This window comes from Astyanax mexicanus, chromosome 9 (assembly GCF_023375975.1).
Source record: "Astyanax mexicanus isolate ESR-SI-001 chromosome 9, AstMex3_surface, whole genome shotgun sequence".
NCBI classification, from domain to species: Eukaryota; Metazoa; Chordata; class Actinopteri; order Characiformes; family Acestrorhamphidae; genus Astyanax; species Astyanax mexicanus.
The window spans coordinates 20703823-20726687 of NC_064416.1; the positions used below are offsets into that span (position 1 = coordinate 20703823).

The 22865-nt window shown below is 37.5% G+C and overlaps 2 protein-coding genes across 3 annotated transcripts; one reads left to right on the forward strand and one right to left on the reverse strand.

The window, feature by feature from the left end:
* Positions 1 to 1261: 1261 nt before the first annotated feature.
* zgc:153031 (dihydrofolate reductase) lies at positions 1262 to 6685 on the forward strand. Its single transcript, XM_007250532.4, has 6 exons — positions 1262 to 1453; positions 2879 to 2928; positions 4217 to 4322; positions 5683 to 5809; positions 5944 to 6059; positions 6511 to 6685. The coding sequence occupies exons 1-6, from the start codon at positions 1350 to 1352 to the stop codon at positions 6587 to 6589; spliced, it is 582 nt and encodes a 193-aa protein (XP_007250594.2). The 5' UTR covers positions 1262 to 1349; the 3' UTR covers positions 6590 to 6685.
* Positions 6686 to 10631: 3946 nt separating this feature from the next.
* Positions 10632 to 14755, reverse strand: mterf2 (mitochondrial transcription termination factor 2). 2 transcript variants are annotated; one of them, XM_049483624.1, is made up of 2 exons: positions 14667 to 14755; positions 10632 to 13858 (listed from the first exon to the last, which is right to left on the reverse strand). In XM_049483624.1, the coding sequence occupies exon 2, from the start codon at positions 13824 to 13826 to the stop codon at positions 12708 to 12710; it is 1119 nt and encodes a 372-aa protein (XP_049339581.1). In that variant the 5' UTR covers positions 13827 to 13858; positions 14667 to 14755; the 3' UTR covers positions 10632 to 12707. The 2 variants fall into 2 exon arrangements, with proteins under 2 accessions (XP_049339581.1, XP_015461644.2); XM_015606158.3 differs by having other exon boundaries at positions 10632 to 13828; positions 14667 to 14737.
* Between the last annotated feature and the right edge of the window lie 8110 nt (positions 14756 to 22865).

Sequence of the window (22865 nt, forward strand, 5' to 3'; positions counted from 1 at the left end):
TGTGTATTATGCTCCCCCCAACATGTTTCTGCCAATGGTTCTTTTTAAATCAAGGATATTTATTGGGATATTGTCCCCCTTTGCTGCAGTTTCAGGTCTTCTGGGAAAGCTTCACATTATGTTTTAATAGATAGTTAGTTCTATATATAGCACTTTACACTTTGCACTATATAAAATAAGTTATATAAGTAGAAAAATATGTTTATTAGATTAGGGCAGTGTTTCTCAATTCTGGTCATGGTGCCCCTTTCCCTTATCCTAACAGACCTGATTCAATTAATCAGCTCATTAACAAGCCCCTTCATAATTGCAACAATGTGTTTAAGGAGCAGGCAATCCTGATAAAAGTATTTGGAGTTCACAGGATGTCACTTCTTTGCACTGAACTCTTTATTCACCTTGATAATGAAAATATTGTTTTCCATTGTAGGACGCCTTTACAAGTCAAAGGCAGGGTTCTTCTATCCTGGTCTTTGTTCCCCCCTGCCTTGCAAATTTGTGACTGACATTTAAAACAAGGCAATGAGAAATTTGAAAGAGTACAGCTAGTGTGTTTATGCACACAATTAGTTAGTTGCAGTAGTTCTTCTGGTTCTGCCATTAAGTCACCATAAGTCAGACTGACGAGCACGAATGAAGCAGGCAAAATTCATTCATTCATTTGTGTTCGTCAGTCAATTATCGTGACTTGATTTAAAGACGGCGTTGCCCAGAGGACTACTTCAAGGTATTACGTTTTTAATAAACTATCTGTGCTCTTTCAAAGTTCTCAGTGCCTCGATTTAAATGTCAGGACCCTCAGAATTCTACTAATGAAGTGTGGCGCTACGTTGAGCTTGTTAATGATGTAAAGATAGGGATTTCTCAGCATGGGTAACTCTATGCCCCTATCACTAGCATTTTAAGTTGGTTGGCAGCATCAGGTAAAAGCGCTGTATTTTGCAATCCTGGGTGAGAACGGAGACGGGTTATTTAACAGAAGCTCTTACTCTAACTCATGTTTAACTATACCACAAGTCCATTTTAAACCGGATTTCCCCTTTAATGGGTATGAATAGTAATTGCTCATTAGAACCTAGACAGCTTGTCAATGTCAGGACGTATGTTATTCCTATGAATTGGATACAGAGAGAATGAATCACTACACTTAACATTTCATGCATTTTGTACACAGAAAAAAGCAGCTTGAACAAGGTGAGCTTCATTAAAGCACAGGCTTCTGGCCCTTTAATTATAAATCACAGCATCCGATCAATAGGTTCAATGTCCGGGCGGGAACCGCGCGCCTCCACCTACCACCGCTGCGCGTGCGACTACACCCCTCAGCAGCGTCCGGAGCAGCGGCGGGGATGAGCGGGCAGGACGGAGCGCAGCGGAAGCCGATACGCCTCATCGCGGCCGCCTGTAACAACATGGGCATAGGCAAAGACGGCCGGCTACCGTGGAGCATTCCGTAAGACCCCGTTCACTTTTTACCGATCACTCATCTCTCCCTGTAGAGCGCGCGCCGTGCCCGGCTGACGTGGCCGTGTGGCTGATCGTGCTTTATGTGAGCTGAATGGTAGAGGCAGAGTTTGCCAGACTCTCAGCAGCCGAGGCTGTTCAGGTCTCATTAATAATGAATACACAGCGTTTCATAACAGCAGCAGCAGTTTCATAAGGTCTCGTTTCTGTATACAGATGACTGTTGCTGGTCTGGGCTGTTCTGTGTGGGCTGGTTCAAATATATTTAAAATGTACTTTTATACGTAATTAACCCCCCATGTTTTTTTGTTACAATTGCAATACTCCATTACAATGCAGAGATTCCTAATTGTAAAAATCAATAACAAAGATATTATCAAAATATATTTAAAATATGTACAATATATGTAAAAATATATATACTTTTACATTGATTCAACATTGATTTTTTTATTCCCATAGCTTGCACTGTGTTCTTGCAGTATAGAAAGGTGCATTTAAATATCAATAAGAATAATTATTATAAATCAAAACGTAACCAACATCTGTGAGACAATGAGAAATGAAGGTTGTTTAAAGGTAGTTTTTCCATAGTTAAAATATTAACATGTATTCATTATTCTGAGCTATCAGAGATTATGTAATGAGTATGGATAATCAATAGACACACAGATAGAAAGTGTTCTGGGACACCTGCTTATTCATTGTTTTTTCTGTAATTAGTTTTTTTTTTGTTGGAGAATTTGGATTACCAGATTACTAGTAGATTTGGAGCATTGCTGGGAGAATTTGGTTGCAAAAACCAATAGCTTTAGGGGTCAGAATGTTGGATGATCAGAACCCCACTCCATCTCCAATTTCCTCCAGTCCCATAAGTAATTGATCAGTTCTGCAATCTCACTGTAGTAACTAGATAAGTAGGATGTGTGTATTATTTTATTTTGCATATTGATACAAATATATTACACATGTTGATATATGTATTAAATACTGAGAAATATGTGTTGTGATATATGTGAAAAAAATCCCAGTTTTAAACAAGATGGAACATATGTCATATTTCCAAATGTGACAAATCTAAGTTGCAGGTAAATCCCTATGTTTTAATATACATTTCTAATGTATGTCATACATTTGTAATGAATATATTACCTATAGATTTCTGTATGTTTAAGCATTGCCATAGAACAACCAGTGAAGAAAGACTATAGATTTTATGAAGAATCATCTATGTTATGTGTTTTTTTTTATACATTTAAAGGGTTCTTCACATGTACACAGCTTAAAAAAACATGGGTATTTAAGGAACCTAAATTCGTTTTTGTGTCAGCATTGTTCAAAGAGCCATTTGAAGCACAGTTACGTTTCATAAAAGAGTGTTATAAAACAGTTTAGCCTTTTCTGTATTCAACAGGTCAGAGTTTAAGTTCTTTTTGGACAAGATCACAGCCGTGAGTAAGCCAGGTAAGGAGAGCATCTGCACACCTGTGTTCACACACACACACACACACACAAACACACTGGATGTAGGAGCAGGCACATATTTGTGAACAAAAAAAAGATCTTCTACATTGATGTAAGGCCTCACCCCTACTGAGACCTGTTATATGGCGCAGTAAACTATAAAACGCATGGGGTCAGGAGTATGGCCTCTAGCATTATAGACTGCTGTCACCTTTGAACACACATAAATAGCTTGTGTGATTAGATACACCTGTATTCTGTCATTCATCACAACCAGTTCTGCTCACTCAGTTATTAACTTTGGTCTTCATTACAGGCACTTTAACAGCCTAAAGTTATGTTAAAAGGTCCTGAAACCAGTTGCCCTAATTTTTCCTTCCTGTTTCAACAGGACAGTGCTTGTCCACATAATGTTGCTGTCTAAACAGCTTGCCTTAAAGACATAGATGCTATGCTACCTACATGAGATGGATTATCACAGGGCACCTTTGGGAACACCATGTCGAAGCATCTGGCATGCTTATTTACACATGCGTTACACATACCTATGAATGTGTAGCTGAATAATTATTGCCCATATCAATCTATTTTTTTAGCATGTATTGTTGCTGGTAATGTTTTATCTCTTCCAAATAACATTACAATCTGACAGTTCCTACTGGTTGAAACTGTTTTTGTTTGTATGATGGGTACATCATAAAATTGCTAAAAAAAAAACATGAGAGCAAAAAACTAGAGGAGAATAAGACCTAATATATTTTAGTTTCTTTCATGCTGAATGTATTTGTATTGAGGGTACTGTGCAGTTATATAAGTTACTTCCGTAAGTTTCCGGTTGCATAAGTTTATATGTCTACTTATTTCACAACAGTAACCTTTGTTTTACTTAAATATGACTTAGATGTAAAGCTGCTTTAACCACTTTAAATGTTATAAACTATGTACTTTCTTGAAATATTTTAATGGGAGCCACTTTTAAGCATTTAGACCTTTTAAGGTCTTAAAAAAGCAGAGCTTTTCACCTGCGGTTCTGCAGGGATGCAATCCGGCAGTTTAGGGATTTCCTGCACTTTCACTAAACCTGGTAATCAACAGATAAGTTGCACCAGGTGTGGGTGACATGTGCTGGGCATCTGAACAGGACTGTTTACTTGAATACAGTAATTTTGGAAAGTGGTGTGTAGGATGTACATGTTACACACAGAGAAAATGTTACTTGTAATAGTTATGTTCTGTATGCAAGTTTGTCAAATTACTATAAGTAAGTTTTGGTGGTGTTTCTGCACAGGAAAGAAAAACCTGCTGGTATGGGGCAGGTATACCTGGTTCTCTTGCCCAGAGGGTGTTTTACCCCTGGCCAATACTCTCCATGTGATTCTGACCAAAAAGCTGAGGTAAGCACATGCAATAGATCAAGCAAATAAAGGAAGAACAATAGGTGTTGACATAAAACAGACAATCCATTTACACACTAAAAAAACAACTCAACTGAAGAACAATACTGGGTTAGGCTGATACAGCATTAATGGGTTATATGAGAGTTATTGTGCTGAGTTTGAATACACATGGTAAATAAAATGGTACTATTAATTTGGGGATGTATTGAATATTTGGCTAGCATCATAATGATTTGGCTTAAAAAAAGCACTTTTTGTGTTTGGCCAAATAAGTCACAACATTTTCCTTCCAAATTTCCTTCCAAAATACTTCTATGTTATTTATTTATGGACTTGGCAAAAATGGAAGATTAATTTTGTTGAAATCTATTTATTTTTGTAATATATGTGTTGTTGATGTCTTCATGCTGTGAGTAACCAAATATGAATTTCCACATTGTTGGCCAAAACTTATTCTATCCTATTCTTATTAACACCTACGAAAAAAAAACACGTTTTGTATTTGGCCATTTGCTTTTTTTTATAATCTTCAGTTTCAGTTTTGGCCCAACATTTTTTTGTATTTCCCTTGACTTATCTTAATAAAATAAAGTATTTATTAGTCTGTCACAATGTCTACCAGTAATACTGCACAGTAATGACACGGCCCTATAATAATGATATAAAGTTCGATTCAAGTGAGCTAAGTAGGTATTTTTTGTATTATTTTAGCTGGTAAGCTAATGTTAGTCAACTGCAATACAGTTGTCACACAGACACTGTTAGCAGCTATTTAATATAGCACTCTGGAAATGCTAAAAAAAAGCACACTTAACCTAGCATATGGACCAACCCAAAAATCAACCCAGACGTTTTAGGGTGTGGGTGTATTTAGGTAGTGAATAGATAGTCATTACTTTCTATAACATACTGTAAAAAGTAAAGGAACATTACTGTCTTCAGAAAGATTAAATATATTTAACTTATTAGCTGGTATAAATAAGTTTTATAAAAAATGTATTGGTATCTTTACAGATTACAAAATATGAGTCTCTATTAAATGTTTTAGATATGCACTGAAGATAAATTTATAGAGTTATAGAGAATTGTGCAATAAAAATAGTTTTTCCATTAACCTAAACTATGTTTGTTTGAAATAATGCAAGGTAAAATGATATTTTCCATGAACCAATCACAAAAACTTGCCGATTTTTTACATTGTAAACTAATATAACAAGTCAAGAATAAAGTATTCCGCTTTTATTAATACCCAGAATGCCTCATGTTTCAAAAGTAAAATCACATTGTGAGGTAAATAACCTGAGGAAGATAGCTTAAAATATATAAAGCATACATATAACTACTGTTTTCTTATTAGGTCTCCCCCAGAGCTCGCCGACTACATCTGTGAGGACTTTGATGAGGCGATCCGCTTGGCCTCACAGCCTCCACTCAGTGACCTGATAGAAACCATCTGGGTCATCGGAGGAACTGAGGTCTACAGGGTGAGATTTAAAAGCACAGTTTTTTTATTATTAAACTATTCCTTCATAAATCAGTTCTGAATGTCTATCCACTAATTACTGTTAAATAATGAACTCAGAGGATAGATTCTTTTAGATTTTCTTTTATTTAACAGGAAGCTATGGAACATCCATGGTGTGATCTAATCTACCTCACTGACATCATGGCTGACTTCGACTGTGATGTTTTCTTCCCAGATTTCGATCGGAATATTTATAGGAAACAAAGCAGGTAGTAAATTTAGAGTTACAGACTACACTGAGTTACATGTACCTTAATACAAAATTGTATGGATTGGTACTGTTAAAAGTATTTGTAAATACTTTTAATATTTAAGTCCATTCAAAGGCAAACACTGTTGTACTTTTACTCAAGTGAAGGTCTAAAGGACTTGGGTTAGGGTTAAAGGGAGGACTTTACAATGATTTTACCATGCGTATCTCTACTTTAACTCAGGTACATGCTGTCCACAACCGTGTCTAAAAGTTAATCAGCAAAAAAAAAAGATCTGGTGTTTCTGTGCTTTTACAAAAGTTGGGTATCTTTCATTCTATGTAAATTCTGTGTTTACTATAAAGCTTTTTACATGAACTGCTAGACCACAACATGACCTGCTGTGGCCCTTGTGTAATAACTAAGTTCTTTCTGAGCACAATCTTAATTTCTTTCTAATTTTATACAGGTTTCCTGGTGTCCCACATGAGATCCAAGAAGAAAATGGAATTAAGTTTCAGTTTCAAGTCTTTAAGAAAATGTGTTGACCAATAAGCAACAATGAAAATATAGGACAATATATTTTTCCAATTTTTATGAGGTTTTATACTTTTTTGCAATTAAATAAAATACTAAAAAATATATATGAGAGGGTTCTTATCTTGATTTCTGACTCTGCGCTGAAATGTATTTATTGCATAACCAATCACAGGCCACATGACTGGAGGCAGCAGCAGATGGCCGAATAGGAGTGAGTGCCAATGAGGAGCGTGTCATCTCTCACAATGAAAGATATAACAGTTTGTGACCACTCACCAGACCCACTGTTACTCATCCCACAGCGTCACCATGGTTACACAACAAAGATAAATTGGACTAGCGGAGGGAGGAGTACCAGTGGGAGTCCGGCCTTCCTGGACCAAGAACCCATAAACTGTATTAATATACCATCTGCTGTGTGAAGGCAGTAGATCTGTACCATTTATCTTCTTAAACACACCAAAGCTTTATTGATTAGTCATGAAAACTGCTTGAAAACCTAAATCTTATATACACCTTTGGAAAAAATTAAGAGACCACTTAAGTTTCTGAATCAGCTTCTCTGAATTTGCTATTGATAGGTATATGTTTGAGTAAAATGAACATAGTATAAACTGCTGACAACATTTCTCCTAAGTTCCAAATATTCCAAAAAATATTGTCATTTAGTTCAGAAATCAATATTTAGTGGAATAACCCTGGTTTTAAATCACAGTTTTCATGTTTCATCTTGGCATGTTCTCCTCCACCAGTCTTACCCACTGCTTTTGGATATGCCACTCATGGTGCAAAAATGCAAACCGTTCAGTTTGGTTTAATGGCTTGTGATTATCCATCTTACTTTTGATTATATTTCAGAGGTTCTTAATTTGGTAAAATGAAAGAATCTCATCATTTTAAGTGGTCCCTTTTGCAGAGCATTATATATTTATCATCAAACAAATAATTGCAAAAAATATTTGCACCCAGAAGAAAGTATTGGATTACAATGCTACTGAGGAGTTTTGAAGGTAACTCTTGGTTATATTTAGTGTGTAGTGTTTAAGGCATGTGTAACTCACCAAAAACGAAAAACTGGACATCATTAAAATTAGAGCCTCACAAGAGCTGTGTTATGTGTGTAATGTGTTGATAACTTGGCCAGAACATGTCCAGACATCAGGCAAAAGAGGACAAGGACGAGCAACCAGTGGCTCACTGATGTGACTTTTTAAAGAACCTGATTCTAATGTCTTGAGGCCACATACCACAAGACACCTTCAGAGGTGTTGTTGAGATTTAGCTGATTTGAATTCTACATTGACATATACAACACTGAATTCAAGCCTAAAAATGTGTGTTATTAAACACACCTACTAAACCTTGTCATTAACTCATGACTTCAGTCAAGTGTGTTTGAGCAGGAACCTGAACTGTTCACAGCAATCCATCCACTAGATGGAGCCATCAGTCAGGTTAAATCAATTACAATATCCGTCATTAATATGTGGTAAAAATAAATAAATAAATGCCTTGCCAACAATTAAATAAGCCCATATGTTTTAATTAGGATATGAATAATGCAAATCACAATTTACAGCAAAAGAACGACGATAACTTCTGAAATACCAGTTTTAAAAGACCATATTGTCCCATAAACCCAGTTATCACTACTTCAGCAGTACTGTTACAGATTTTCTTATTTTGGAGAAAGACTTCATTAACGTAAAACAAATGCAGCAACCATTTCTAAACTACTCAGCAATTATTTTATATATTGTCACTGTCACACAAAAACCTCATATCTTCAAAACAGTAAATTTAAAAGGGAATAAATATGTTTTAATTTAGAATGGAAGTCAATAAAACCTGCCTAAAAGCAAAAAGGAGATAAAAATGGAGAAAATCATGTATCAAAGGATAATTATTGTCATACAGTACCTCATATAGATTAATACATTATATAAATTATATGTATATGTGCAGGCTCCAGCAATTATAATTATTTTAAATTATCCTATCATATTATATTGCAAAAAAACTTAAATCTTTACCCTAAATCATTTCGGAGCATTTTTACTGCTTCATTCATAATAGCATTTGGACACAATTTTATTATCATTATATATGTAAGCACTATATAATTACATTAGTACTGTCATAATAATTACTTTATAATTTATAATATATTTTTGACTAATTGTACAACACATAGGCATGACTGATATTGTTTATTATGTTTGTTTTTTTGTTGTTTTATGCATGGGGAGCCCATTAATGCAGAGTTTTTATTTTATTTTGTATTTTCCATTTAAACAATTCTAAATGATGATACCATCGTTAAGCTCATTAAGCTTATTATTTGTGTGACAGTATATCGTATAAACTAACAGGCCTAGTGAATATATTTTATAGCAGAGGTCTATGAAATAACAGTGGTCTCTATTTGACTGAGATTATCTGTGTGTTTGTATGATTTTTATTCTGCAGAAAAATACAATAAATATCAACATTTTAGCATTGCAAAATTACAAAGATAAAATGATCAAGCTTCTGGATATAAATAATTTTTCAACATTTCCATGCAGTTGTTTATCCCTTCTCACAGTTTATTTTCTACCTTTTATGTTGGGCAGCAATTCCTGAAGGTGCTGAATACACTTCTCCACAGTGTCTGTGATTAGGAGCTAGCTGATGAATTGCAGTGGAGAGCAGGGAGCCACAGAGGGCTCGTCTCTGCACTCACATCAGTTCAGCCTCATCTGCATGACCATGGAATATTTACCACCTTAATATCCCACCATACTGAAGGCAGAGCAGGAAATGAGAGGTTTTAATTGCATGTGTCATCTATTTTCATATTTTCCCTGAGTTATGTCCCATAAAACCAATGTATAACACTCACTAATAATACCCAGTGTCACGTTTTAAATGAAAAAGAACTATTTATACCCCCTCTTATTAACCTCCTATGCTTTTGGGTATAACTCACTGTGTCATTAGCAGGAAGGAGAAGGCAGGCAGGGGCCAGAGAAGCTCAGCCGGCGCTGACCGAGAAAGAGGAGGACAAAGCCTGATGAACAATAGGCTAGAACAAGACTAGAAGAAAAACTCTAAATGAGTAAATCTGTTTGGCATTAACAGTTAGGAGATGCTTCAATACTGTCAATCAATTAAATCTAGGGATGAACAGAATATTTAGCAACCTAAAATATTTGTCCGAGGCAAAAAGCTAATTTGCTGAAAGTGAATTGAACATACAAGATATTTTTTTTTACTGAACAATGACTCATTTAAACTAAATCATTTCAGCAGTGGCAGCACATCCATACTCCATCTGTCCCAGATACGTTGTATAATATTTGCTCTACAAAATGCTGTCAGCAAGTTGGCAAACAGCCAACAAATGGCAGGTTTAAGTTCATTCAATTTCTACTGCATAAATTACTTAAAATAAAGCATTCAAATAAATAGCTAGGCTAGCTAGCTGGCCTTAGTGTTGACAACTAGGCATTCTGCCTGTAGATTTAACAAGTGAGTAGCAACAACTTTAATGATGTTTTGTACAACACTACAGCTACTGAACACAGAAGAAAATTGCTGAGGACAGAGCTGTGCAGTGCTGTTTGAGCCTTTTTACTGTTGTTTAAGCCTCTTTCACTGAACTTAATTGTGACACTGTCATGGTAACAATAAATTATTAAATGCATATAATTTAACTTTTAATTTCTAATAAAACATTTTATAGTATTTTTGCAAAACTCTTATTATGTGATGTGAATTTATGTGAATGAATAAATACATAATGCTGTTCTTTTTTTGGAATATGCACATAGATCACAAGCAAGAGAAAAACATTAAGGTGTTTAATGTATGCTATGGTGAACAAAATTAATTAAATCAAATGAATAACATTTTAATCTTTTTTTTAACATTTTAATTTTTTTAATCTTATTTTGATATTTCTTAATAGGTGTAAAAACACAATGTTTTAACACTGAGGCTTAAAAGAAGAAATTCTATGTAAATATCTTATTTAACCTCACTTTCAATACATTCATGTGCAGAAACTGAATTTAGAACAATCTGTCCTGATTTTGTACCATTATACACCAGAGGAACATCTAACAGTGCCCAGTTAGAACCATACAACATTGTGGCACAGTAAGGCGCAGCTTTAAGGTGGTGCATAAAGCTGATTCTTGTTTCAAAAGACTGCCATATGATTTGACTGATTAGAGATATGTGCTCAGAATTTCTCTGATATCTTCAAATATGGACATATTTAAATGGACATATTTGAATCAACATCATCATAAAATGCATCAAATGAAAAATCCATCAGCATTAAACATGTCTGATTAACAATGTTTGTGTAGCTTTAAAAGAGCTTTTATTCTATCACTAAAAAGAACCACATTTCTTTAAAGCAGCCCAGAGGGCAGAAAAAGTACTAAAGGTCTCAAATGAGATTCTGGCTGCACCGTGTCACGCTGGTGACAGTGTTTATTGATTCTGAGCACTTATTTATTGAAACAGAGTCTCAGAGCTATTCTCTCATACCTGCCTCGGTCTACATCACACGGCATGATGAGAATTATGGAGCAATCTGAAAGCTATATAAATTTGTTAACAAAACATCGCTGAAGGCACTGCAACATAAAATCTATGAGCAAGAACCGGCACACTGCATTTCAATATGAAGAATACTGACATCAAAGTCAAAATATACAGCAACAATTAAATCAAAGGCTGTGTTTTTACACCCACAGTTATACATGTAACACAAAGACATATCCCATAATGCAGTAAGAAGAAACTGTCAAGTATTTTAGCACCGCATGCAGAAAAATAAATAGAGCTGAATTAAGTTAAGTTAAAGGCTTAAGATGTTTACTTGAGATATCTAGAGCAGTGGTCACCAACCCCTATTCCATCTATCTAATTGACTCTACTTGAGCCAGCTGATTCCTGATCCCAGCCGGCTGCATCCCTGGATGGGTCCAATTTTTACACTGTATTTAAGCTGTGTTGAGACTGCAGTAAAAATAGGTTTTAATTCTTAAATCAGATCTGTTTGCATGACTGTCCACACTTTTATTAACAAGTGATCAGATAAGGTTTGTATGGCTGTACATTACAAACATATTACATCAGTATGGTTGCTGTGGCAAGTAACCTTTGGCGCTCTTTTTGGATGCGCACATTTGGATCTGGATTTGATGAGGTCATCTCTGTTCTGCTCAGTGAGTGATGCAAAAGACATGCTGAAATCAAGTCTAGACCAGGACAGATCTGTACAAATCTGATTGTAATAGCAATTTAAATGTGGTTTCTGTCTGTCCAGAACATCAAAAATCAATCTAGAAAAAAATTATTTGGGCTAGTAGTCTAAACATAGCCTTGCGCCAGGGTTACATTAGGTGATTTTCACTATGCTTCTAGCAGGGTTTTGCAGTTCGGCTGAGACTGTGCCACTTGGTTCTAAACTGCAGATATTTCAGCAGTCAGAGTCAATGGTTGAAGGAAAAAAATGTGTATAGTGTGAGGGCATGGTGCAGACTAGACCTTGAACTTACTATGCAGTTTTTTATATTTTTTATTTTACATTCAACTTAAATAATGCAGCAGCTACATTTTGGTATTAGCCCTACACGTCCCCATACTGCAGCATCATTTAAGGATGAAATGTTAATTCAAATTTAAGAACCCAAAATCTGTCTTGTACATCGGGCAGAGACCAATACGTGCCGTGCTATTGAGCTCCAGTTTTCTCTAGAGTTTGTACAAAGCATGCTGACTCTTTGCAAACAATGGTTGAATCTAGCTGTTGTGCTTCTGTGTTTACTCAGCACCAGGCACATGTTTTAGAGGCGTTTGTGTTTCAGTTCAGCACCAAATAGAATTGTATGTAATGTAATGTGTGTGAGATACCCTGTCTGTTTATAATCTGCTACAAGTCATGTAGTGGAAAGTCGAGTAAAGTCATATAGAGCCTTATTTGTGGCATTCTGGTATGGAATGCAGCCCTTGATTGCCTAAATGAGGTGTGTTGGGTTTGGGTTGGAAAATTAACGTAGACCTTCAGGAGAAGGGTTGGAGACCACTGGTCTAGGGGGAGGTAGTATCTTTTTTTAAAAAGAATTCTCACTCATCTGTCCTAAGAGGGGCTACAGGGTTAAATAGTGGCCTCTCTTGCCTCAGTTTCAGTTTCCCATAGCTCATCTCAAAGTCCTTCTTGGTGCCATTGAGGGCCTCCAGACTGCCTGTCCGTATGTCATAACCATAAGAGCGCAGTTTCTGTATACGATACTGAACAATCTGTGTGGTCAGCTCCAGGACTGTTGGTGTCTCCATGATCTGCTGCACACTGATTCCTGCACTAAGAAGTCCGTTGAACCTGTCTGCCAAGATGGGCACAGAGTAGTAGAGCAAGGCCGGGCACTTAAGCACGATCTGTCTGAGTTCAGTGTCCGTGCAGCTCAGCATGTCCTGGGAGTAACCCAAAGTGAGGTCCATAGACTCAGGCTGGACCTCTGTGACAAAGCCTTTAAGCTTGGACAGTAGCTGGAGGAGCTCAGTGCTTGTGAAGCCCCGGCCTTGCAGGAACATCAGGTTATCCTTTAAAACTGCCGGAGGCTTCAGGAGCACATACGGGTTCTGGCTGAGCAACTTCTGCAGCCAGACTTTCATACTAGTCTCATTCCCACCTAGCTCCATGTACGTCTTCTGGAGGGTTTGAATCATCTCCTCATTCTGCTCCACAGGTCTGCTGAAGCTCTGCGGTGCACTGGCCATCAGCTTCGCAACAATGCGTTTATTAAGGCCCAGTCCTCGGAAAAACATGACGTTGGCTCTCTGGCTGTCCAGGTGGCAGGGCGGGGTGAAAAACGAGGCAGGAAACTTCTCGATGATGCCCACCAGATCCCTCTGGCTGGCACACACTGACATCCACAGCTCTTTCTGAGCCTCCAAATGTTCTGGTCTGCAGAGGACAGCCTCTGGGTGGAGTTCAAACACCCGAGCGATGACCGGCCCACTGGCCCCCATGTCCTTCAACAGAGTCGCTGTCTCCGTGGTATAAGCTGGGCTCTGACGCAACACCCATCCCTTCAGCTTTCGGATCTTGGAGATGTCAACTGACAGGTTGTAAAGTGCATTTACTGTCAGTCCGTTCTCAATCTGGCTGGAAGAGCAGGACTTGGTGGTGAGGCAAAAAAGCAGCTGGGCCTGCTGGCATAAGGGCACTGTCAGGGTGCGCAGCATGGCTGGACATATCACAGGTCAGCACAGTTTATCTGAAGGATAAAAACAGAAAAAAATATATAATTTGCCACAAAATACACTGCATGTCCAAAAGAATCCAGACACCCTGTCTAAGCAATGTAAAAAGAATGAGTAGCTCTGAAGCAGCCGCACATGAGCAGAATGTCATTATTCACAATGGCAAACAACTGGAGGGATGAAATGGTACAATTTTCTACATTGTAGATTAATAGTAAAGAAATTATGGGACACATATGGCAGAGACATATCTGCCTGACCATTAAAAACCAAAATTACTGTTTATTAGCTAGGTTAGCTAAAACATTATTATTTATTTTATTATTATTATGTATATTATTTATATGTATACTCTAATAACATCAGAAATAGTGTTGTTGTTATTGTTGTTAAATTAACAAGATAATAAAAATAAATAAGCATAAAGTAACATAATAGGTTAAGTCAGTGCACTGCAAAAAAACAAAAAAAAAAACAATGGGCAAAAACTAGGCAAAATATATGTGAATTGAGAGATATATGCTTACATTAAGCAAAGGGGTAAGCTTGTTTTCATAGTAATTATACTAAAATAATTCATCATTAAGCCTCAAAAAAGTGAAGTAAAACTTAATATAATTAAAACAAAAAATCAGAATAACTTGACTGGTGCCTTGAAATGAGAGAATGTCACATGCTAAAATGTATTTTTTTGCAATGTAAGTAGCAGATAATACAGTCAGTCAGTGGAAATCAGTAGAAGTTAAGCAGTTTCAACCTTTGATTTTAAACAGCACTAATAACTCAGTCTGTCTGAACCCATGAGAAAAGTCTTTATCATACCTTAGAATATCAGCAGCGGTCAGACTCCCTTATAAAACCATAACACTCTGTGTTTCTACTTTCTTTATTGTGCTGTTACCGACACGAAATGCCTCAATACTGACCCCGTTAGTACAGGAGCAACACTGAAACCTGTGCTCCTGCACTGAGAGAGAAAAGATCCACCCCAGGATTGTACTCTAGCTGTCAGAGCAACTCCACTAGCACTGCAGCTCAGCTCCTTATGCAGTTGGAGCTCAACCCTGGACTGGATTTTTACCTCCTGGATCTCAACTTACTGTCATTAATGGAGAAAAACAATAATTGCTTGAACATTAATAACACGTTATAGCACGAACATCGAGTGTACCACATTTCCATTATTGCTGTTTATTGAAAGATTTTAAGATTTTTAAAAAAACATTGATTTCTAATTCTTTGTATAATAATTTGTATTCATTATATGAGATGTATTTAGGAATAATATTACACTATTTCTTAAGAGACCATGCAGCCATTCATGCAGCCATTTAACATTTGAATAGGAGTTTTTTTTAACACATGTCTGTTTATGAACAAAGTCTTGCTCTTTAACAAAAAAACAACAACTCACTTGCGCCATAGCCATAAAAAGCCAAAACTGTGTTATTTACCCAAACACTACAAATTGTCCTTTACCATTTGTATGAGATTTTTTCGTGATTTAACACATGTTATATGTTAAACAACTGTAACTTGACATTCAGTTTAAATTAATTCAGTCCCATTCATAGAAATTAAGGGCTGGTCTCATATGATTGAAAAAACTGCCCAAGTTATTGTTAAGCTATTAAAAGATCCTAATCAACATAACCTCAGAAAGATGGACTGGTCCTGGCAACAATTTTCACCTTACTTCAAAACCAAGACAATGACGATTCCAAAAAAGGTTGAGACTAGGTTGACACCTGAAAGTCCGGACCGTGGTCCGAACCAAGGTTCATGGGTTTGCTACATTGTATATATTTGGTCCGCTTATTTTTGTTTTAGCACTGCAGTTTAAGGAGCGAAGAACAGATTCATTTCGTCTCCATAGTAGTGCTGCTATTGTGTTTTTTTTTTTACCAGCAGCAGCAGGTTAGTTCAAATTCGCCAAACGAACGTGCTTTTCCTGAAGCAACTGTATCCACGGCTCATTTTTCCTGCTTTTCCGGTTATTTTGAGAGGGTACTGACTGCAGTCTGCAGGAAGGCGGAGTTGGACGTCCAGTGCGTCCAGCTCCGCCCACTTTGTTAGCGTCATGCCGTCCAGTCCCGCCCACTTTGTCAGCATCATGTCTTAGCCCCGCCCCTAAACGGAAGTAAACAATGTACAGGGCAGTTAGCGGACTTTAAATATAATGTGCCGCGTCGTCCGGCTTAAATACTGTGTATACACTACAAGGCCCCTTTCACACCGGCTACTTTGGTCCGGACCGTGGTTCGCGGACCCTTTCACACCTGCTACTTTGGTTCGGACCAAACAAAGCAGGTGTAAAAGCACCCTAAGATGTGACCGGTGTCCAGACTCAGACAAGACTTTAATCCTAAACATTACTATTCTTACTGAAACGGCGTTTGAAGAAGATTTCTTCTGAAGTTCTCGTAAAAATCTAACTTTTTTAACACAACATTGTTGGAGTCAACGTCAATGGCAAACAGCAGACTTTCCTAAAGCTGCACCGGCAACGGTAAGCACCATAATCAACACAGAGCACAATTAGTTTGAATAGTGGAGGAGAGTGAGTCACAGTGGGGCTGCGTCCAGAAACTTTTGCTACTCCTCCTCTCCTACTCCTCCTTTCCTACTCCTCCTCTCCTACCCCGGAAGAAGGTGGAGGAATCGAGGAGAGGAGAGGAGGAGGAGGAATGGAGGGAAGGAGCTGTAATTGGGGAAATGGGACAGCTGATCCCTTTTAGATAGGATGTTGACTACCGTTGAACTGAGCCAATCACAACGCTCACTTTCAGCACGTTTCAGAACATTACTATCACACACAGCTAAAAATTCAGATATTCCAATAAAATCCTGTTTACTCCCAGCCGCATCTCTGACCAGTGACTCTGGCAGCCCTGTCTGACCTCAGCCTTATGAGGGTTTCAGTTCCTCATCAGTCCCTAAGTTAAAATAAATAAGTAAATAAATGAATTAATTAAAATTATATATATATATATTATAAATAATATATGTTTTTATATGTATAACATGATACACATAGGGTCATAAATATAGTTTTACTGAGCATACAGTTTATCTAAACTATAAATTATATTACTGCTTTACTGGCTGTTTAATTTGATAAGGAACCTAGTTAATTAATATGTTTATGACGTATATTTGGGCGTTGCCTTCCCCATTTTCGTGCTCTGTGGGCGTGGATGCAGTGATGTCATTGGAAAATCCTTAAAAGTCTTCCGGAGTAGGATACACTGATGTAACCTCCGTTGGAAGCCTACTACAGGTGGATTTTAAGCGGCTTCTTTCGTCTCCTACGGTATTCGGACAGGAGGCAAGATGGCGTCACGAAATCAGTTTCCGGGTCACGGAGGAGAGGAGGAGGATCGGTAGGAAAAAGGAGACACTTTTGGGGTTTCTGGACGCAGCCTGGGAGTTTAATCACAATGCTGGATCATGACTGCTTCTTCAAGCTGTTCCCACAGCCCACCCTTGGCAGCCTCCACTTCCAATCTGGCAACTCTGTGAACATTTGCTTTATATTAAGAAAGAGAATGGAATCAGATGCGAGTGCACACAGAGAATTACACAGTGAAGAGCTGAGGATGTCTGTTTTTTTTTAGAGAATGGATACGAAGTATCTTCTAGAGCTACTAATGATACATAATATAATTACTGATTGTGCAAATTTTGATCAATTAAAGATGAGCTTGGATGATAAAGAAAATTCTATTTACCTTGGAATAGTTGACCAGTAGGTTGTGAATGGTGGAACAGTGAACAGTAGGTTATTGACATTAGCTTGACATCAGAAAGATGTTGGGCAGACACTGAATTTTAGTTAAAATTTAAAATCTGGTTAATGTCAAATCTCATTTGTAACACCCAGACACAGCAGTGAGATGCAAATGTAGATCCTTTTCATGATAAACAACAGAGCACAAAGCAGTTAAGAGGACAGGCCTAAAAGTAAAGAAACAAAAAACAGGGAATTTAAAAACACAGGGGAACACAGATCAATAAAGTCTGAGTGGCAATACCATGCAAGGAGGCAGAATTTGAGTCCAGGGACGTTTTTCAATACAAAAACGTGAAGAATGGGCTTCTGGCAGTTACCTCGCAAGAACAAACAAACAAAAACACAAGAACAAATGACTTCTACTGAGATGCTATGTACTATTTTATTAGCTATATTAAATGACAGCACTGTAGACTGGCTATCACAGCAGGCTATTACAAGCCTTACAACATAACAATATAAACGAAAGTTGTTTGTATTAGGTGAACAACTGTCTGGCTACGTTTTTAATCATTTCTTATTGTATAATTGCATTGCATTATTTTTTAAAACCACAAATAGATTGATTATTTAAGTTAAAACTCTACCTTAAAAGTATATAATTTTGGGTTTGAAAAGTGTCTTTGCCATCAAATCTGCATGGAATTGACAGTGAATTCTGGGTATTTCTGTTTATTTTTCTTAGTGAGTCACCAATTGATGCATCCTTGGTTATCGGGGGAGGAAAAAGAACACATTCAGGAACTTTAATTGTTCTGGGTAAATATGATCTGGAGTTTTTGAAATGCAACTTGAGCAGCAGGAGATCATGTCAAACGAGAATACAAGGATGCAACAACACAAAAGAATGAATATTGAGATCAGCTCAGGTTTTAAAAAGCTGGCTAAAAAAGAGGATAAGGATCAGGTGTGAGCAGGAGGAGTCAGTTCTCAATACTTCAGGAAGGATAGTATGTGGGCCTGACACCATCATTGTGCAGACTTTAAATTATGGCTGAAAATTAAACATCTTGTTAAAATCTTCATCTTCTAATAATGCTTATATAATGACTTAAAGCTAGAACAAGGTTTCGATGTCTATCAAGGTTAGAATTTGACAATATAGAGACATAAACATTATGAGGTTTAGTAGAGTATCACACCCCATGCCTCACAAACAATTCTTTTTTTTTTTTTTAATTTCCTTAAATCCTTAATTAACTGCAACTGTAGTTTATTAGTTTCTCCACTAGGCAAAGTAGCACTCAGGTAGCTTCAGTGCAGAAATTTAGTCATTGGGGATTTGTAGTAAGTACAGATACTAGCACAGCACAGCATTTTTTATTTTCATATTCTTTGTAATAAAGTAAAAAAAAAAACATTAAAATGAGTGAATAAAGCACCAATCAGAGAAGGGCCAACCACAGGATGCACTATTGTTGGTTTTCATGCAGGGAGGATAGGCTGGTAGTGAGCTAAAAGATAATCTAAAAGCTAAGGCAAACTGAATACACTTTCATCAAATAGAAAAGGACAGAAACACTATGCAGTAGGCATTTGGGAATACTGAGAAGTACTTATAGTGCTCTTTTTATAGTAAAATTAAAGCTATGCTGTGCTATTTCATACATACAGGGGACTGAAGACATAAACCAGCCAAATAACACTGAGTTCATAATTAAGTACGTAATCTTCTATGCATTAAAATTAGAATTTAGAAATTAGAATTTTTCATTTTGAGGGTTGTAAATAGGCTTGTAAAACCTTATCCAGGCATTTTTTATTCCAATCAGCTCACATATTTAATGTTTGGGAAAAAAAAAACTTTAAAAAATGCACTCTGTGTATAAAGCTTAGTTGGGATTTTTTTTCTCTGTAAAAGCACAAGAAACACATAGACACTGTAATACAGCTCCTTTTGTAACGAAAAAAGAACTGTCAGTTAATAAATCATTTGCAGTGAAGTTTCAGAAGACTTCATTTAATAAGTAATTGTAATCTCTGCATGTTTGGATAGGAAGCACCACCTAAAGTGCAGCTGATGAAGGTAGATTAATATGAGAGCCTTTTCTCCAAAACAAAACACTGAGTTGTACTTAGCAACACAGTCCCACCGAGCCTAGTGAATGTTTTACTAAACCACAAGTATGAGTGAAAAAATACAATGTTGCGATAACAGTGTAACCTCCTCTACCTGTACTGCTCTGCAAGGTCGTGGGACACAGAGGAGTTAGTGTGAATGTCTGTAAGTGCGTGACGGATATATGGACTGTGCTTTGAACTCTCTGTAGTTTTTCTTCAATGCTCTAGTGAACTGGGTTGATACAAACATCCGAAGGCTTATCACCCTTTTCACACAGTGTGAGATGTCATGGGTATGCCGTTGTGTACTTTCCCCTTGTGCAAACTTTCTGGCATCTGCACCCTTAACACACACCCACACGCGCATGCACACACACACACACATACAGACACACACATGGAGAAAACAGTAAACCTGTCCAACCACACACCAGACGCATTTTCTTTTATTTATGAAGCACAAAGATAATACATTTGAGAATGCTTGAAGAGATCATGATCATAGCACGGCTGATAAATGAGTCGCATGTTTGGTTTGGGTTGCAACACAAAAATCATAAAAGCAAGGGAAAGTTGAAGTAGAAGTGCAAGCAAATTAAGCAAGAAGTGCATCATGACATGGGCGGTTCTTAATGCCAAACCTCAGAAACAGGTTGCTCAGTTCTCAGGGTGGAAAGAAATTCCCTCAGAAAGCAGAAAGCACTCTTGTGGAAAACTAGCACCGTTCACAATGACCAAATTTGGATTTTTACTGGTTTTGCTGCTGGCTGAGGCTCTGGCTGAGGAGCAACCGGACCCTATTTTCAGAGCAGTGGGAGGAGAGCTGGAGCTGGGTTACTGCTTTGCGGTGGACTACATCCTATTGTACAAACGAACTGAGGGATCCGAGGGGAAGCAATTGCTGGGCAACTCGTCCAATGCTGCAGATATATCTCCTGAGGCTTACAGGGGCCGGATCAGTCCTACCAACATACTCAACCAGCTACTTGGAATGCAAGTTGTGGACCTTACTGTCTCTGATTCAGGTGTCTACATTAGAGAGTGCTGGAAGGACAATGAACTTATTTACCACCATGAACACTACTTGTATGTGTGTGATGAGGAGGTCAGTTCTGAACAGATTATCTTAGACCCAGATGATGGCATCGATCTGGTGTGTGGTGCCAATTATTCTGAATGGAAACATGCAACCATCAAATGGTACAGGGAAGAAAACCCTGGATCCAAAACATCATTGTTCTTAGATACCAAGGCATCTCTAAAGCCACTACTAGAGGAAATGAAAGATGTTCTTCAGGTGCGGGATAGAGGTTCCTCTCTACACATCTCACAGGAAGGTCTGAAAGACATCCGCCACTTCACCTGCCTCATCATGGAAGGAGAGCAGTGCAAGAGTTTCCACAATATACAGCTACCAGAAATTAATGATGTGCAGCCTGTTTTTTACAGTGTTGGAGAGAAGGCAGTCCTGTCATGTTTATCAGAGCACTTGAATGCAAGGCTTATATACTGGAAAACACCTTTTGGAACAGTGAACTCAACAACACCGAGCACAAGTGAGATATACATATCAATGAATAAAGATGCAGGAGATTACTCACTGGTCATTCCCTCCATCACACTTGATCACTCCGGGGAATACAAGTGTTCCACCAATTTGGCAGAGTACTTTATCACGGTTTGCTCTGAACTGGTGTCAGATAATATTCAAGTGTATACGGGAAATAAAGTTACCCTGGGTTGCACTTCGCCCACAGAAGAGCCGATCAACATCCAATGGTATCGACAGCTAGAAGACGAGTTCGAAGAACAACTCATTTATGACTCAGGAGACCTTCCTGTAAACTTGTCTGCCAATTTGCACATCGAAGACACTTCTCTCACAATCACTGAGATCACTCTAGAAGACAGTGGAATGTACTGGTGCATAGTTCTTCTGGACAACTCCCATGAATACACTGACGAGAACTTTGATGATTTACTAGAGGGTGAAGGTGAGAACAGTGATGATACCAATAATGATGATTATGATTGGTTGGGCGAAGAAGAAAACACAGACAAGTGTCTCCTTAAGCAAGTGGTGCAGCTGAAGGTCAAGTCTATATCCAGTTTATTAACTACTAAATCTCCACGTCATTACAATATTCCATCTACATCAGCTTCTACACTTGAGCCTAGAGTTAAATCACATACTGTACTTCATCCTAAGAATGAACCTGAGCCTGTCTCTGGCACAACTCAGTATGCAGTGATTGGGGGAGTGGTTGGGACATTACTACTAATAGCAATAGTGACTGTTGTTATAATATTGAAAGTTAAGAAAAAAGCCACCAATCAGAGCCGTGCTGAACCATCTGTGCAGAAAAAGGAAACTGCTGTATCTCAACCACTGATTAATTTGCCTAAAGAGTAGAGGAACCCTGGAATTTATAGACATTTGGACTGTCAACCTGGGAAGCCTCATAGTCTTGACAAGGGAATTTCACTGCCATGCAGAAAAGCTGCTTTTGACCAACATGGATGCATAAGGATAATCATGCAAACCATAGTTACACAGGAAAATCGCACCCTCACATAACAACTTAATTAAATGATAAAGAAGTAAGCAAAGTTATTGTAAGCAGGTTTGGTGAGTAATACTTAGTTATAAAGAATTGGATAGTCAATAGGAACCAGTTGTCTAAAACATTTAATGCCCCTATAGAAAGACAATATAAAACATGAAAGCATTCTAAGATACAGTTTTAGGTTTTGATCCGTTTAAAGACTTCATTACTTTTATTAAACTCTAATGATGACCAATTGGCAAATACATGCAACGCAATGGATACTGTCTCAGTTGTTTGTAAGTTAAACCAATGGGGAAACCAGCAATGAGGAAACCATTAATGAGGAAGCCACAATTTTTTTTACAGAATTTATGGGGTATGTCAGCATATTTGGAATGAAGAACTGCAGCAACACAAAGCCTCACAGATAAGACTGGACACTTCTGACACATTTTAAAAAAATATTTCTTTCAACGTGTATAAGTACAGGCAGAACGTTGTGGACTGTATGACCTCTGGTTCCTATTATGTTCTTTGTAAATCATAGTAAATCTCTTTACAATGAGCTATGTCTCAATAACCACACTGAATGACTTTGCTTACATCTCCAACACTGAA

Excerpts from the sequence above, each read along its gene's own strand:
- mterf2 (XM_049483624.1), bottom strand. The coding sequence starts at position 13,826 with ATGCTGCGCACCCTGACAGTGCCCTTATGCCAGCAGGCCCAGCTGCTT.
- zgc:153031 (XM_007250532.4), top strand. The coding sequence starts at position 1,350 with ATGAGCGGGCAGGACGGAGCGCAGCGGAAGCCGATACGCCTCATCGCG. Across the intron at positions 5,810-5,943 it reads GAGGAACTGAGGTCTACAGG|GAAGCTATGGAACATCCATG; the intron begins GTGAGATTTAAA and ends TTTATTTAACAG. Across the intron at positions 6,060-6,510 it reads ATTTATAGGAAACAAAGCAG|GTTTCCTGGTGTCCCACATG; the intron begins GTAGTAAATTTA and ends AATTTTATACAG.